The following is an 18,852-nucleotide window of genomic DNA, read 5'->3' as shown; positions in this document are numbered from 1 at the left end:
ATTGGATTCAACCAGTGGGTAAGCGTTTCGTATTAGTTTGAAGGTACCCCCGGGAGCCGCCATTGGCTAACAAGCCTTCACCTGCTGTTAGCATCCCATTGACTTCCATTCATTTTGGCGTCACTTTGACAGCGAATAACTTTACATCTGAGGCGTTTAAAGACTCCATTTGTCCATTATTTATTTCTAAAGAAACACGACAATGTATAAAAGGCTCCATTACCTTGTATCTTACATTATGGCCCCGTAGAAGCAGTTTTTGTAAAAGTAGGCTAACGATTGCGTCAAAACCACGCGACTCTCTGGAAATTACCGTAGAGACAGGAAGAGAAGCTCGCGGGCAATTTGGGGGACGCGGAGGCATAAAGTCCGATAAAGTCAAAGGAGAAGCCCATAGAGAGTCATGACGTTGCTCCTGCTCCTAGCTCATGGACAGATCCTACTCACGCTTTCCATCTCTGCAAGATTCGGAAGGGAATGGTTCAGATTTCGTCAGGCACAGCTGCTAGAAAACTTACAACTGTCAGGCAGGCTGCTCACGTCACATCCCCGTCGTCAAGCTCAGTTTGAGTCTGCGCAGTACGCTTGGCAATCAGGAAATGACTGCTCCTTATGTGCTTCAACTTCTCTCCGTTGAAACCTATGGGGTCGCTGTGTCCAGTTTATATACTGTCTATGGATTCAACGGAGACAAAGTGAAGCCCATTAGAAACTTTTACTTCCTGGGGTCCAGCGTACTGCGCAGACTCAAACTGAGCTCGACGACGTAGATGTGACGTGAGCAAACCGTCTGTCTTCTAGTGGCTGTGCCAAGATCAATCTGAATCATTACCTTCCGAAACTTGCAGAGACGGAGAGCGTGAGTAGGAGCTGTCCATGATCTTGGAGCAGGAGAAACTTTTTGTAGGTGTTCTGATTAATTACTTTGTCATTTTGCCTCGACGTCCTCCCGATTGCTCGCGAGCTTCTCTTCCTGTCCATACGGTAATTTCCTACTGTGCGACAGAGAGTCGCGTGGCTGTGACGCAATCGTTAGCCTACTTTTACAAAAACTGCTTCTACAGGGCCATAACGTAAGCTACAAGGTAATGGAGCCTTTTATACATTTTCGTGTTTCTTTAGAAATAAATAATGGACAAATGGAGTCTTTAAACGCCTCAGATGTGAAGTTATTCGCTGTCAAAGTGACGCCAAAATGAATGGGAGTCAATGGGATGCTAACTGCAGGTGGGGTTCCGTTAGCCAATGGCGGCGTCCGGGGGTGCTTCAAAATAATACAAATCGCTGCACCCTTGGGAAGGAACAAACCAAACAAGTGTACAGTACTGCACAGAAACAAATATGTAGCCAGGGTAAAATAAAAAAATAAATAAAAAAAACGGACTCCTGCTCTCAACACATCCGGTTTGGAGAAAGTGAAATGACCCCGATATCTTTGTACTAATCATATAACCTAACGTTAGCTAGTTATTTTTATTGTCGTCGTTTTATTCGATTTAAATGTTCGAATGTTTGTGAGAAGAAGAATTAAAAAAAAATTGAATCTGCATATGCGGTGGACATATCTTATGCTTTGAATGCATCTTGAGAAAAGCAGCTCACCTGAACCGGAAGCGATGCGCCCTGTTTTACAGAAAACGGAAGTTACGCATTGACAAAAAAAATGGCGCATTGCCATGAACTTATCTGCTAATCTAGCTAGTTCATTTTATGTTTACACTATTTTATTTTAATATCTGAATGTTATTGAGAGGAAAATGTCTTCGTCAAAACCACCAAAATACCAGAAGCGGGATAATCCTAACAGCAACTTCTGTTGTGTGCCTAAATGCGCGGTGTCAGGGATGTTCAACTCCACCGTTAGTTTCCACCACATCCCAAAGGACGAAACCTTAAGGAAACTATGGATGCGAAATGTGAGACGTGAGAATCTTGTAGTTAAGAGGACCACGACAGTCTGCAGTAGACATTTCGTCTCCACGGATGTTGTTCAGGGTGGGCGACGACACCTGAGAGAGGGGGCTGTGCCTGTGCTGTTCGCCTGGAACGATTACTCTTTACCGGCAGGCAGTGTCTGGGAGAGAAGGAGACCACGGCCGGAGGATGAAGGAGCTGAAAAGGAAAACATGGATGTTGAGTTGTTGCTTCAGTGCCACGATTACGATGCAAAACCAGAACCATCAGCGTTGGATATAGCGTATGAGAAGATCGAGGCCCAGCAGCTGCTGATAGAAGAGCTGCAAAAGAGGCTGGAAGAAGTGACACTGAAGCAGTCGTTCGGCTTGGAGAGGTTTGCAGCATCGGACGATGACATTAGATTCTATACCAGGTACGTATTTGTGTCATATGATAGTTATATTGCATACTCCTGTGGTTATGATGACTTGTGTTCACTCATTCAGTCGATAGCCTATATACTGTGTGTGACCAATGAGACCAGCTCTGTAATGATATGAGGGCACCCTATGAACACAGGAGCATATTAAAGGGATAGTTCACACAAAAATTAATTACTCACCCCATGTAGTTCAAAACCTGCAAGACTTTCATTCATCTTCGGAACACACATTAATATCTCTTAGAGGTTTCATTCTGTCCCTCCATTGACAGCTAAGCAACTACCACTTTGACGCTTCAAAAAGTTCTAGAAAGATATCGTAAAACTAATCCATATGAATTGAGCGGTTTAAGTACAAATTTTCTGAAGTGACTCTCTCACAATATTTGATGAACAAATTGAATTTAGGATCCCGAAATTAATAAAAGCAATATTTACATGAACACATAGGAATGCTGATATAACAATGCAGCCATTAAAAATTCAGATCATGCTGGAATTTATTCTAACAAATAGGGCTATCCTCAATAATAAGTTATGTTTGGATTTAAAGGAAATCATTTCATTTCACTCTATTAGATTTGCCAGCTACCGACATCTACAGGCATTTTGGAGGCAGATTGAACCTGCAACCAGCAGAATTGTGTGTGTTGGTGCACAGCCATCCACTTCCAGCTCAACAGAAGCTCCTGTCAAGGCAGCTGATCCATCTCATCAAACGGTAAGCATCATTTATACCAGTGTTCCTCAACTCCAGAATGTTGTAAATGTCTCCCTATATAACGCACTAAGGGTGTGTTCACACAATAATCGACTGCTCTGTTAGTGCGGTTAATTTGAATAAGTGTGAACGCTGCCAGTCCGAATCCTGGTGCGCCAAACAAGAGGACGGAGACGCTAAAAGGATGGGTTTCAGAACGCAACAAGGATCAAAGACATGTAAACGCACCAAAAACAGGATATGATGTCACAAGATGCAACGCTAAAAAGGACAGAATGCTCAAGCACACCTGTTTTTACTCGTTATAGTCGTGATGTTGCTCATCACAGTTCAGTACAGGCATCAGAACCGCGTCTCCTCGCTGCAGATCCTGGTTTGTGTGACGGAGGGATTCCTGACGCTGTTTTGACTCCTTTACACATTTTATAAGCTCTTCACGAGTTCTCAGCTGGTCAAAACACCATTATATGTAGGTGCTACGCACATACAACAGAAGTGTTTTGGATGTTCGGTAAGTTCCGACGCATAATAAGTCTCATTCATGAAACACGAGCAGAACGAATTTTTGTGTAAATCGTGTGTAAAGTGGTTCTGGTGTAAATTTTCGGATTCATTAAAATGTTCGTATTTTCCAAATGTTAGTTGGTACGAAACCAGCCACGCGTAAATAGTGCGTTAAACATCCGAACGTTTTGCTCATTAATAAGGCTGCATTTTAATTCACCTTAATCGGGTACATATTTACACAGCATTTTGAAAAAATATTATATATAGTAATTACACAGGGTTTTTCTTTTTACTTTTATTATGAGAGCCAGTAATAGCATCTGCAAACGGAACACAAGTCCTCAAGTCACAAGTGTTGCAGTCAAGCTTCACGTCGAACCATTTTCTTTTCACTTCTGGGACTGCTCGATTAACAGATGAAACTCTATTAACTGCATCTGTAATACGCTGCCAAGCTTCCTTTTTTTAGGACCTGATACGCCACTATGTACGCTTGAAAATAAAATGTGGCGTTTTGAATGAACTTCTGATAATAAAACTTCAATTTCTGCATCTGAGAAATTTCTCTTTTTCATTCGCTTTCGAGAAGACATGTTGAAATCCTCCGTTTGGTGTCATAATATGATGCCCATATATAGTTGTCATTCGGATTTAATGGGCGGGATTTATGATAATTGAGAATGAGCGTGCAAGCGCGTCCCATTTACGACTGATTGGAATTCATTAACACACACACACATTTCACTATCACATCTGACGTTTACGAAGTATTTGTGAATCAGGAGAAGAGTTTTCGGGAAGGTCTCGATATGCGCAAATCACTCACATATTGACTTGTATATTTACGAATGTTTCATGAATGAGACCCAATATACGTAATCAAAACTGAGGATTGTGAACATATCCCTATGCCTTTAGGTTCGGTGTTAAAATTTTAGTCCGGACTAAACAAACTGAACTACAAGTGTGAACAAATCCTAAGAAGCTGATGAGTTGAATCAGATGTTTTAATTTGAGAGACATTCTGTTCTGGACTGGAGTTGAGAAACACTGCTTTATTCTACAACATTTTGTTTTTAAAAGCAGCTGGCTGATAAATCAGCAGCCGAAAGACCACTGATATCTAAGTCAATCTAATTTAAAATGCGCAGATACAGTACAGGCCAAAAGTTTGGAAACATTACTATTTTTAATGTTTTTGAAAGAAGTTTCTTCTGCTCATCAAGCCTGCATTTATTTGATCAAAAATACAGAAAAAAATGTAATTTTGTGATATATTATTACAATTTAAAATAATTGGTTTTCAATTTATTATACTTTAAATTATCATTTATTCCTGTGATGCAAAGCTGAATTTTCAGGATCATTACTCCAGTCTATCACATGATCCTTTAGAAATCATTCTAATATGATGATTCATTATCAAAGTTGGAAACAGTTCTGCTGCTTAATATTTTTTCATAACCTGTGATACTTTTGTAGGATACTTTGATGAATAAAAAAGCAAATGTTTTAAAAATAGAAATCTTTTGTAACAACAATATACACTACTGGTCAGTAATTTGGGGTCAGTAATTTTTTTTTTTTCTTTTTTTGAAATAAATCAATACTTTTATTCAGCAAGGATGTGTTAAATTGATAAAAAGTGATAGTAAAGAAGATTTATATTATTAGAAAATGTTTTTTTTTATTTTGAATAAATGCAGTTCTTTTTAACCTTTTATTCATCAAATATATTAGGCAGCAGAACTGTTTCCAACACTCATAATAAATCAGAATATTAGAATGATTTCTAAAGGATCATGTGATAGACCGGATGTCACATGTGACACTGAAGACTGGAGTAATGATCCTGAAAATTCAGCTTTGCATCACGGAAATAAATGATAATTTAAAGTATAATAAATTGAAAACCAATTATTTTAAATTGTAATAATATATCACAATATTAAAAAAAAATTCAGTATTTTTGATCAAATAAATGCAGGCTTGATGAGCAGAAGAAACTTCTTTCAAAAACATTAAAAATAGTAATGTGTCCAAACTTTTGGCCTGTACTGTACATTTATGATGACCAGGCAATGATTATCTTCATTAACTCTAAGACTTACCTCCTACCAGAGCCGATGTCTTCCACTGATCGATGAACTGTTCCTGTTCTTGGTGTACCTGTCGCTGGGTCTGGAAGAGAGAGATCTGGGCGATCGCTTTAACATTCATCAGACTGCCGTCAGCAGGATCATCAAAAGTTGGGTCCATTTTTTGTACACCTTATTGGGCGCTGTCAGAATATGGATGTCTCCTGAGGACATTAGAGCCATGATGCCGAGTGTGTTCAGCAAGTACTCTGACACCCAAGTCATCATTGACCATACAGAGCTGAGATGTCAGATGCCTTCATCTTTACTCGTACAGAACGAGACGCTTTCTCAGTGTAAGTCCCACACTACCATGAAAGGAATGATCGGTGTGTCACCGCATGGTGCTGTAACTTTTGTTTCCTCACTGTATCCTGGATCTGTCAGTGACAATGAATTGTTCAGGCAATCTGGAATTATCCCTCTTTTGGATAAAGACATGGCTGTAATGGTGGACGAGGGTTTCAGAATCGATGACCTAGTGCCCTGCAAAGTTCACAGACTGCTTTGTGACAAATCCCATCTGTCTCAGGATGAAGTGCTGGTCACTCAGGACTTTGCACGGTTAAGAATACACGTGGAGAAGATAATTCAGCAAATAAAAGGGATCTATCTGTTTGACACTGTTATCCCTCTGAGCATTTCTGGCAGTATCAACCAGCTTTTTGCAGTAGCCTGCCTCCTAACAAACTATCAAAACAAGCCACTGGTCAAAGAACTGACTCTGTGTTAACCTCACTGAGAAACTGGACGCTCGTCTCCCTCAGTTCTGGTTCTTAACACTACACAACGATTTCAAAAAGAACTGGTGTTGCAGATGTGATGCATATTTATGTAGTAATACAAGTTATGTTTTGACTTCAAGCTGTTTGTCAAAGTTTTCATTAAGTTTTATATCTAGTAAAATGTATAAAATCAGAAAACACATTTTATACGGTCACAATGTGATACATTTATTTGAAATGTTATAATGATTTTTTGTCATTGACAAATAAATCTGTCTAGCAAATAAATGTTCTTCTCTTTGTTCATCGTCCTTCTGCCGCTCATCATTTTTACAACTGTGACAATGGACTGATATCCATGTGACATCCATCTATGTGAACAAACCAAAAGGTCTTTTAGTGTAGGGACATCGACTTTACATTTTCATGCACCTAAACATGATTCTGAATAGAACTGGACTTGATTTGGTCTGTAAGGGAATTGATTGGTTCGTTGGATCATTGTTTTGAATTGCTGCGATCTCATGTGAGTGACAGGTTGCCCCGCCCTCAAGCCAGTGAACACCTCACCGGAGTAGAGATGTTATTGCAGGAGGGAGTGTAACTTATTTGATTACAGATTATGAGGGCACATAATTAAAAAAAAATAATGTTGTGCATGGATAAATCATTTATAACAAACACTGGTAAATTTCATTCAAAAAAAAAAAATAGGAATTGTTCAATTGATTTCATGGTGCCTTTAATGATATTTAGCAAATACATCCACCACTTATCATCTTAATCTAATCTTTGGAGAGGCGAGGCACCAAAAATAATTATGTATTATTTTTATTAGCAGAGAGAACGAGTGGGGTTATTTTTGAAGACTGTCCTAAACAGATTTACTTCAACTCGAGAACGGCTCGTGAACGAATCGTTCAGACTGGTTTGTGAACCGCTCAACCGATTCATTAAAAAAAGATCCGATTCAAACGAACATCGCTCCCGTGAGCTCATCAGCTCATCCGTTCTCAGTATGTCGAACGTGTCCGAAACAAACAGTTCTCGGTTATGTACTAGTGAGTGATTGAGAACCGCTGTGCCTGACTACCTGTACGTTCGGTAGTACGCGCATGCTCAGTATCAGCTACTCGAGCTCATCACTTCTCTCAGCATGACTCAGTTCAGTGAACTGTTGGATTTACTGGAGTAAAATATACTCCGGGATATTGGTTTATTTCGAGTCAGAGGGAGTGTCAGGCATGTCCGAAAGTGAGTACTTGTGGATCAGCGCTGACGCAAGACGCGAACTGTTTCGGACGATTCAGTCCGATTTAGTGTACTGGTTAGACCGGTTCACTAAAAAGAACCGGTTCAAAAGAATGATTCGTTCACGAACCGGACATCACTAGTGTATTTTGGTGGTATGGTTGCTTGCATATCCAATCGTTTACCTGCTTTACGCTTAAAAATGAGAAATAGACCCTGCTTCACTGATTCATAATATGAAAAATCAAAGCCTCCGTGTGTGTGTGTGTACCGCTGCAGTCTCACCTGTGCGCCACATAAGCACGAGCCCTCCTTGCGCTGCCACGTCATTCACAACCGTCGCGCGCATCTCTGGAAGACTCCGACGTGTCTGTCCACAAAACCGGCAGCTGGGAGAAAAATAATAAAACTGATTATATTCTCACAGGTGACACGAAGCGGGGATCATGGGGGGATCGCAGAGTTTGGAAATTCCAGGAGGTGGTTCGGAGGGCTATCACGTTCTCAGAGTGAGTGTGTTTTACAGACCCGTCCACTCTATCGGCCTCTTTCTTCCACTCATACGGGAGATCGCGACTCTCAGGCAGCGGAAAGTTCAAATCGAGGGCGGGGACATCAGTGCGGCCTGCTAACGTTGGCTAAATGCTAACGCGGCTAAATGAAAATCTCTGCTGTTAAATGTCAAGAGATTTCTTTTCAGAATTTGACAAGCAAAGACTGATAGCCTGCAAGTCTTTATTCATCCTACTGCGCCATGTCATTTTTTTTTGTGTGTGGATGGGCTGTTGAAGAAGCTTTATGCATAGCTTCATTATGAATAGCTGTTAAAATGTCCAGCTTTCATCTGCCACAACTCAAACTGACCTAAACTAAAGCAATTTACTCAAGAAACAGCATAACGTGTGTAAGAGCAGCATGCCATTTTGATTTTTGGGTACATGCATGACTGCATATTTTGTAGGTTGACATCTCAGTCAAGGCTGTAAACTGTGACATTTTCCTGATGCAAAGAGCATTATTTCATGATCACATATATATCAGTTTAGAGTTTTGCCAGAAGATATTGATGTTTGGTATTTTTATTTGAATGTTATGGTATAACCAGTCTCCTTTCTCTGTTATGCAGGTGCAGGAGAATTCTCCCGGGCACAGAGCAGGTCTTGAACCCTTCTTTGACTTCATTGTGTCCATCAACAACACTAGACTGGTAGGTTTGTTGCACATGGTGCATGGCCATCCATTATCTCTTCAATGAACTGACTATTCATTGAACCTCATCCAGTGTTTTTAAGTTATAAGCATGTAAGAAACAGATAAAGAAACTAGCTTGATTTGCCTTGGAATGGAAAATTGGTTTATATATTGAATAGCCATGTAATAATACCAATTTTGGGACAATCCAGTGAATTAGATACTTTAAAAATGAAGTCTGGTACTGTGTAATGCTTGTAAGACTCTAAACAGTAAAACTGACAGTTCTGACTCTAAAATCTGATTGGACAAACCACATTTGAAGCCATTGTAAAACATCTGATATATGCACACCTGGACTGTACATTATTTAAAGTTTAAAATGAATGTGTAGTTGACATTCATTTTGTATGGTGTTATATTGCATCATTTTACACTATCCTACCTAGTATGTTTGTTGCTGTTTAATGTTGTTTTTGCTTTGATTTATGTAGAACAAGGATAATGACACGCTGAAAGACATATTGAAGGCTAGCGTTGAGAAACCTGTGAAGATGTTGGTGTACAGCAGCAAAACCCTCGAGCTGCGGGAAGCCACGGTTACTCCCAGCAACATGTGGGGCGGCCAGGGTCTTCTGGGGGTCAGCATCCGCTTTTGCAGCTTTGAAGGAGCCAATGAGAACGTCTGGCATGTTTTGGTGAGTAAATGAAGAGTGGTGAAACGTAATCAGAGAAAGCTGCTGGAATGAGTTTTTTTATTTACACTGCATATTTTTGTAAGGGCGGGGTTGCATTTGATGAAAGTACCACGATTGCTTTGATTAACAACTTGTGGTCAATTAGTCGTGGTTCAGCATTGGGTGTGTTCTTGTAAAACAGACCGGTCGGTCGAGTTGTAAGAAATGTGCGCCTTGACTCGTTTTTCACTTGTTTTGTAGGAGGTGGAACCAAATTCTCCAGCAGCATTAGCAGGATTAAGACCACACACAGATTACATCATCGGAGCAGACACAGTCATGAACGAGGTGCGTTTCTCTCATTCACATCACAAACTCTTTTCAGACGTCATGATGATTGTGCAAAAACATCTGTATCGTGGATAAATTGTCAATTAATATCGTGCACTGCAGCTCAAATATAGATTAAAACACTTGCAGATTCTTCAGGCATCCTGGGAAAAGCGCTGAAATGACCAAAAAAGTGCTGTGCTCATCATGTTCATAAAATATATTTTTATCATTTTGCATTGACAGAAATATTTAGATTTTTCATTAAATGTTTCATTCACCACATCTTTTTTTTTTAAGAAAAAGAAGCTGTGAATTAATCCGCTATAATAAATTCATGAGCACACATTTTCTGTAAAACAACGACATGAAAACTGATTGGTTTTATAGTTTTAAACACATTCTTATGTTTTCAAGACCAGTGTTGTTGTTGTTAAATAAAACTAACAAAAAAGTTTTTGAAAAACGCTACCTTGGCAACTAAGTTTAGGTACTAAAAATAAAGGAAAGATAAATAAAAATATAAAATAATGATAAACGCATAAAATGACTAAAACTGAAACCAAAATTTAATATTCAACAGTATTATATTGATCTGCCTGCATTGACACCATTATATATGAGAACTGAACTTATATAGAAATGAAATAAATTAATAACTTTTTTACAATGAAAATGAACCATCACTGAACTTACTTAAGCTGGACTATGACGCTATTTTCTTCTAGATCTGCTGTACAGCAGAAACAAACTGTTGCATTATTTTCCTGTTATCGCTGTAAAGCTGCTTTGAAAAAATCTGTATTGTAAAAAGTGCTATATAAATAAAGGTGACTTGAAATCTGAAAATATACAAAAAATGCCCTTTTAAAATGAGTAAATACTTTAATGTAAATAATGCTAAAATAACAGTTCAAGGCCTCTTGTGCAAAATTACCAACGTCTCCTTTGCTTTAGCCAGTTAGATGACATTATTTTAGTGACAAATCAGCAGAATTTGTAACATTATAGAATACATCACAAACAAATCAAGTAGGGCTGGTCCGAATACCATTTTTTGAGCTTTGAAGCTTCGGTAGTAATGAACATCGAATATTCGAAGCTTCGGAGAGAGGGGGATGAACATATTCTTCTCTCTAATAAAGGCAGGAATCTCTATGTGTCTGTCCGTTTGCATTTTGATTATTTCGAGAACCGTTCATCCAATCGACTTCACAAGAGAGTGCAGTGTGCATTTGGTGCAATATAGATGGACACCCCAGACGCGACACGTTCAGAATGAATAAACTTTTAGTAAACTACAGAACAGCGCGAGCGGGAAGCGGCGCACCTCACGCGGGCAGGGCTAATGCTCTGAGAACTGACACTGCACTAGTGATATAAAACACACACACAGGTCTGTTAAATTAAGCAATACTTTTAAGGTAGCCTAGTCTAATATTTTTCTGAATTACAAATTACTGACACAGTAAAGGGTAGATTTAAATAAAGAAAAATGAAATTTAAATAAAGAAAAACGAAATTTAAATAAAGGAAAACGAAATTTAAATAAAGGAAAATGAAATTTAAATAAAGGAAAACAAAATTTAAATAAAGAAAAACGAAATTAAGTTAAATTAAAAACGAGATTAATTTAGATTGATAATAACAGGTAAAAAGGCTAATACATTTTGTTTCTATTATTCTATTTTCCACAATGTCAAAGCAACGCAGCTTTACCCAAAACACAAGCTCAGGCATGCACTTCTGTCCACACACACTCCGCTGTTCTGCTCTAGCCAGAGAACACTCCCATTGCTGGAACACTCAGGCGTCGGTTCTATTTCTAGCATGCACGCGTTTTCCGCGTGGCTCGAGCCGCGCGTCTCGCAGGCATTGTGCAAACTTCAACCTGTTAATATGGGAGCCGAAATAAAAAGGACACTCCACGCAGCCAGTGTGTCGCCGACCTTATTCAAGGCGAATGAGAACCGTTTCGCGGGGGATCCCAGGTGTGCAAAAAAAAAAAAAACGAATATTCGAATGTCAAATTTTCAAATCGAATACCAACCCACCAAACGAATATTCGAAAATTCGGGTCCAGCCCTAAAATCAAGATAAATTTCAGTGATTTTTATTTTCTCTCTTCATTCTGTGCTCTTTCTCCAGTCAGAGGACTTATTCTCATTGATAGAAACCCATGAGGGCAAAGGCCTGAAACTCTACGTCTACAACACCGACACGGACAACTGCAGAGAAGTGGTCATCACGCCCAACGGTGCCTGGGGTGGAGAGGGCAGGTGTGTGAAACTCTCGTGCTCTCCTCTGGTTCCTGCCTCTGTGTGTGTGTGTGTGTCTGACGTGATTATTTTTCTCCGCTCAGTCTCGGCTGCGGTATCGGCTATGGTTACCTGCACAGAATCCCAACTCGGCCCTTCGAAGAGGGCAAGAAAATCAGCTTCCCCGGACACACGCCCAGTGAACCCGCCAGCCCGCTGAAAGACGGCTTCACAGAGGTTAGTGTGTGTATTTCACATGGTGTATTTGAATATATTTGGTCTGCCGTTTGACTACGATGATGTTTTGTGTAGGTTCAGCTGTCGGCAGTGACTCCGCCCCCTGTGTCACAGCCTGTTCCCACAGGACTTGAGGACAGTCTGTCCGGCCTGTCCCTCAGCTCTGCCCAGCCCTCAATGCCCAGCGAGCTCCACACAGGTGAAATGTCTACATTTATTCTCTTCTTCATATTTTTTCTACATCACTCATAATTTATAATGTTAAAGGGCACCTATTATGCCCCTTTTTAGAAGATGTAATATTGGTCTTGGGTGTCCCCAGAATGTATTTGTGAAGTTTCAGCACAAAATACCCCACAGTTAATTTATTATAACCATTTGAAAATGTCATTTTTGGGGCCTGTTTTAAAAAGAGCTGTTTTGTGTCTACCACTTTAAATGTAAATGAGCTGCATATCCCCGCCCTGCTGCTGGACCCAGATGATGAAGAGAGTCTGGCACAGAATAAACACGAATGAGAATGGACTAAACGTCTCGGAATGGTTATTTGATACATTTATGTACTTACAAAGTTTTAATCGCGTCCCCTTTGCCATTATGGGTGTGCAACACACACACACACACACGAACTGTGATAACGTTCGCGCAATTTTTTGAAACTACACACACACACTACTGTGATAACGTTCGCGCAATTTTTTGAAACTACACACACACACTACTGTGATAACGTTTGCTAAGTACAAACGATTTATTTATTTATTTCTTAAGGGGAGGGAGATAGACGTTTATATAGCCTACTGTCTATGGAGATAGAGCAGACCTTAATTTATTTACATTTGTAAATGCTGCAAAAAAATGCCTACGTGACATAAAACTGCCTGACGTTGTTTGTTGAGACATCCTATGACGACGACAATAAATAGCTTTAGACGCATTTGTTGTTGAACTGGCTGACATCGATTGAAATGACTATTTGCTCAAAAATCATAAAATACACTTACTTTTTCTGGAGGTGACGTTGGATCCCGAACTGTAGGCAACGATCCACACTTGAGGATTAACTTTGACCCTCGTTCACTAAACAGTCAGTCAGAACATGATTCTCGTATTTAGGAAGTTTAAGTGGCGCCTTTTCTTCATAAATAAAATCCATCCGCTGCGTTTTCAATGGCTCTGATGTCAGTGAAGACTAGTATGTCCATTCTTACATCCCACAACAGAACACCTACACTTCTTAGGAGACATTACCGGCTGTCGTTGAAACAATGGAGGATGCAGATCACCGAGGGCGGGGTCTATGCCAAAACCAGATGTCAATCAAATCACGCTGGTGGGGCTTAGCTCATTTCTACGTCACAGTGAGGGAAATCTAGAACAGGGTGTTCTGAGACAGTGCTTATGATTTATTGAGATAGTAAAAAAACTACTGGGTGGATTTTTATCATTCTAGGTTGGTTTTGCTCACTCACTGCCAACACACATTTATGTTCAAACACCATGTAAAAGTGAATTTTGCATAATAGGTGCCCTTTAATACAAATATTGTCATTTTCTGCAGGTGTTCCTACAGTCCCCCTGCTGCCCACTCAGGTGACCCCAGGGCTGGGTCCCCTTCCCATCGTCAACCCCTCCACCACTGTACCAGGTAGAGAACATGCACTTATATAAGTAATATAAGCTTCTTTTCACATTCTCTGTTATGTGAATAAATGATTTTCATTTTGTGCTTGTAGGTTTGATGTCCTTACCGTCTGGTCTCCCTCCCCTGCCAAACCTGCCTAACCTCCCGAACCTTAATCTACCATTACCGAACCTTAGCGCTGTATCTTTAGCTGGAATCAGTGGGTTACCTCATAATACAGCAGGTATACATTATTACACATTAAAGACATTATACCATATTACAGCTTATTCTGACTAAGAACCGGCCACTTAGGCAGGAAGGAACTGACGTGTGTGTGACTGACATGTAAACAAGGTCCTCACGGGTCCTTAAAAAGTCTTAAATTCAATCAAATTTAAAGTCTTAAAGGGAACCTACTTCCAGGTATGCCCTTTTGCAAAGCCTTGATTTTGTTTTCAGAGTCTACTAGAATAGGTTTTCATGCCTGAAAGAATGCCTAACTTCTTTGGGCGGGAATTATTTAAATGAGGAATATCGTGACGTGTTTGTTCCCCGAAGAAAACTCAAGACTACAATGTAGGTGTTTCAGGGAGTTCAGAAACAGTGACACTGATGTAGAGAATAACTCCCGCTGGAGGGACTTTGTAATTTTGCTCCGCTTTTTCAAGCTCAAACAGCAACATTACAAGATGAACATGTAAAAAAGCACATTAGATATCTTAAAAGTCTTAGGCCCCGATCACACCTGACGCGTTTTTTACAGTGAGAGGCGCCTTTTTTCAATTGTTTTCCTATGGCAGTGAGCGTTCTGCGCTGTTTATGCGCCTAGCGTTTTACCGCCTACTGCGCCTCGTGTTTTTGCAGTTGAAAAAAAAGCAACTCCGAGCGAAAAAGCGCCCAACGTCGTCGCGTTTTTTTCCACTGTCCAATCTAGTGTAGTCAAAAGACCCGGTACTTCGGTACCAAGTCGGTACTAAATTTTTTTTAAACGTCACGGTACCAGGTTTTCTCAAACCTGGTACTTGATGCGCGTGCATGCCCGAAGCGCTGCAGTTGCGTCCTCTTCATAAAAGCGCTGAGACATGGCGACCGGCGGTGCTGATGATGTGTTTGCGCGTGCAGCCATCATTATGTCATTAATATCAGTCCGTCAGTAAAGCAGTTCTAGTCTTATTCTTGGCTGGATAACTCTTAGCAGGTTTAAAAAGCCCTTTTAAAATTAAATATGAATGCAGTTTTGGATTAAATAAAAGTACAGTCAAGTCAAATAAAACACGTTTTATCTCCTGTATAGTTTGGTAACGCTACAATAAGATACCATTCATTAACATCACTTAATGCGTTATCTAACATAACACATTGAGTGAACAATATATTTTTACAACATTAATTAATGTTTGTGAATGTTATTTAATACAAACACTTGATTGGTCATGTTTGTTCACTTCATTCATTAATTTGTGCATTAAATAATGTTAACAGAAATAATGTTAACTTTTGATTTAAAAAATGATGTATTTTTAAATTAACCCCTAAAGGAGAATAATTGCGACAGTATATAACTATTGTTTATTGTTAGGTCATTTTATCTAATGTTATCTAACAAATGGAATCTTATTGTAAAGTGTTTTTAATACTACAGTTTCCATCTTTGTAACTGTGATATACACTTTAATATAATTATGTAAATTTAATCTAAATTAACCTTTGGTACCGAAATTGGTACTGAGAACCGTGGATGTTCACTGGTATTGGTACCGAATACTGAAATTTTGGTACCGTGACAACACTAGTCCAATCGAATGAATGGAGAGGCGGGCCTTCCGTTTTAGTGATGAAAGCTACAGTTGCATGAACGCCTGGAGAGTGCGATGATGGAGGATAAACTTGTGGTGCACTCGCGGGTTACCAGGAGCTTAACGACTTCACAAACCGTAACTACACAATGTTAACAAAGTAAATAAAGTTAATAAAAGGCTGATATGACGTGTCGGTGGTTTTCGAACCTGAAAAACGCGATAGGTGTGATCGGGGCCTTAATTGTCAATTTAAGAGGTTTTAAATTTGGGGACAGAAAAGCAGTAATGGTGATACAAATGAATGTGATTTATTTAAATTGAGAAGGCGCTGATTTAAACGCTTGTGTGTCTCTCTCTGTAGGTTTGCCCCCTCTTCCTCCTCTGAACCTGCCTGGCATCTCTCCTCTGCCCATGCACCCCGTTCTATCTTCCACACTTCCCAGCATGCCAGGCGTCACGCTGCCATCTTCCCTGGCACCATCTGACTTCGGACCGCCCGTCTCCTTAGCGAACGTGCAAACTCCAGCGCTCATACTGGATGCCACACCTAACCCTGCGGTCAAAGACATACCTGTACCCACCGAGCCCCTCTTACAGCAGACGGCCCCGGAGTCCTCGTAACGGCCCTGTATGTCGCTATTGTATTTATTCAGTACAAAAAGATTCCAGTGTGCAAACACACACAGAGAGATAAACACGGTTCTGTTGAGAGATGCCAGTGTCTGAGGTCCGAGGGTAAGGAGCGTGTGGACGGATATCTAACATTAAAACATACAGTAAAGGTTAAAGCGCGACTGTTGTACGTCTGGTTTACACTCTCATCAGAATCTGTGCCGTCTCGTGCTTTTTCTTTCTGTATATCCTGTAATCAAACGTTAGTATAGCATTCCCTGTAATTACCAATTGCTATGTGATTTTACAATGTAACGTCTGGCCTTTTTTCTTTCTTTGCGCCACATTTCGAATGCTTTGATTTTTCTTTATACGTGGTCAGACTGGGCTCTGGGCCTTTGTTTCTCTCGCTCACACACTTCTCTGTAAGATAGCTCTGCCGACGAGATGGGCGGAAACACAATTCAGATGAATGTGCGCTTGTGCAGTTTGAAGATTGTGAAGGAATCTCTCATTCAAACATACACAAGCAATAAACTTCCCAGTTTTACACTATCACTGTCTCTGCCTGTTGAATCTAAATGAGGGATTTATGAATTGATTATAAATCTATCTCACAGTTAAGTATAAATATAGTTTGTATTGGGTGCAGTGATGTGTGTGTGTGTGTGTGTGTGTGTGTGTGTGTGTATATAGATATAGATAGATATATAGATAGATAGATATAGATAGATGAGATATAGAGAGAGAGAGATAGATAGATAGAGATAGATAGATATATAGATAGATATAGATAGATATATATAGATATATGAGATATTGAGAGATAGAGATATAGATAGATATAGATAGGTAGATAGATATAGATAGATAGATATAGATAGATATATAGATAGATATAGATATATATATAGATATATGAGATATCGAGAGATAGAGATATAGATAGATATAGATAGGTAGATAGATATAGATAGATATAGATAGATAGATAGATAGATATAGATATATATATATGAGATATAGAGATAGAGATATATAGATATATATATAGATATATATATATATGTGAGATATAGAGAGATAGAGATATAGATATATATATAGATATATATATATGAGATATAGAGAGATAGCGATAGATAGATAGATATATATATATGAGATAGATAGATAGATAGATAGATAGATAGATAGATAGATAGATAGATAGATAGATAGATAGATAGAGGTGAAATTCGAAAAATTAGAATATCAGTAATAACCTTATTTGTTATAATTTTGATGATTATGGCTTACAGCTTATGAAAACCCCAAATTCAAAATCTCAGAAAATTAAAATATTGTCAAAATTAGAACAAAGGCTTGAGATGCATGTAATGCATGACTCACTTTGCATGTAATGAGTCTATATATTAGTTTCACCTTTTAAGTTGAATTACTGAAATATATATATATGTGTATATATATGTGTCAAATTGCTATTCCTATGCAAATTCCTAAGCGATGAGGTTTTCAGTAGTTTATGCTAATATTTAGAGAGCATGGTGTATGTGCTAATGTAGGGTCAGATTAAAATATATACATACTATATATATTATATACATAAGGCCTAAAAGTAACTTTTTGCCACTCCTGCCAATGGCCGGTGACAAGAAAATTTGCCTGCCATAATTATCTTTTACAGGCTTTTTTTGTGTGCAAAAAACAGGCAGTTATGACACCAAAATTTTAGACACCAGTGAAAATTCATAATTCTCTTTTTCAATTTCAATACCACAGCTGAAACGATTAGCCTAACTAATATAAATGTAAAATATTATTAAAGACAAGTAACAGTATTTTTCTGGTAGAGACACTGAATAAAGTAATCAAATGTAAAATAACACTGAACAACTTCTGTAACTTTTTAGTAAGGAAGTATTTAGAAAGTATTGTAAAGTAGGTATTTAAAATAAATAAATTTCATGCTATAAAATGTAATTGTCAGTAATTACAAATAGCTGGTAAATTCACGTGTATATATATATATACACAGATGTATATTAGAATGATTTCTGAAGGATCATGTGACTGAGAACTGGAGTAATGGATTGATGAAAATTCAGCTTTGCATCATCAAAATAAATTATATTTTAAAGTATATTAAAATAGAAATCCATTATTTTATATTACAATAATATTTCACAATATTACTGTTTTTACTGCATTTTTGATCAAATAAATGCAGCCTTGGTGAGAAAAGACTTCTATCAAAAACATTAAAAATAGTAATGTTTCCAAACTTTTGACCGATACTGTATATGTGTATATGTATACACATACGTACATATACACATACATAAATACTTCTTAGTGAAAGTGTTTTTCCATGCTATACAATAGTTTGTCAGTAATTATAAACAGCTGGTAAATTCCCTGGTCAGTTGCGGACTGATCTC

The 18,852-nt window shown here is 38.7% G+C and overlaps 2 protein-coding genes across 3 annotated transcripts; both read left to right on the top strand.

The window, feature by feature from the left end:
* Positions 1-563: 563 nt before the first annotated feature.
* On the top strand, positions 564-6,740 carry LOC308700288 (uncharacterized protein). The gene is made up of 3 exons (XM_081381858.1): positions 564-2,329; positions 2,918-3,059; positions 5,688-6,740. Exons 1-3 carry the CDS (start codon positions 1,758-1,760, stop codon positions 6,435-6,437), a joined length of 1,464 nt encoding a protein of 487 aa, XP_081237984.1. The 5' UTR covers positions 564-1,757; the 3' UTR covers positions 6,438-6,740.
* Positions 6,741-7,556: 816 nt separating this feature from the next.
* gorasp2 (golgi reassembly stacking protein 2) lies at positions 7,557-16,966 on the top strand. Of its 2 annotated transcripts, XM_081381125.1 has the most exons (11): positions 7,557-7,683; positions 8,108-8,189; positions 8,807-8,887; positions 9,366-9,569; positions 9,810-9,896; positions 12,027-12,157; positions 12,241-12,373; positions 12,449-12,572; positions 13,935-14,021; positions 14,110-14,241; positions 16,161-16,966. In XM_081381125.1, the coding sequence occupies exons 2-11, from the start codon at positions 8,127-8,129 to the stop codon at positions 16,418-16,420; spliced, it is 1,302 nt and encodes a 433-aa protein (XP_081237251.1). In that variant the 5' UTR covers positions 7,557-7,683; positions 8,108-8,126; the 3' UTR covers positions 16,421-16,966. The 2 variants fall into 2 exon arrangements, with proteins under 2 accessions (XP_081237251.1, XP_081237250.1); XM_081381124.1 differs by lacking the exon at positions 7,557-7,683 and having other exon boundaries at positions 7,801-8,189.
* Positions 16,967-18,852: the final 1,886 nt, after the last annotated feature.

This window comes from Scardinius erythrophthalmus (genome assembly GCF_964197995.2).
Source record: "Scardinius erythrophthalmus genome assembly, chromosome: 12".
Classification (NCBI taxonomy): domain Eukaryota; kingdom Metazoa; phylum Chordata; class Actinopteri; order Cypriniformes; family Leuciscidae; genus Scardinius; species Scardinius erythrophthalmus.
Note: the sequence above shows the minus strand (reverse complement) of the source record. Positions and strands in the feature narration are given on the sequence as shown.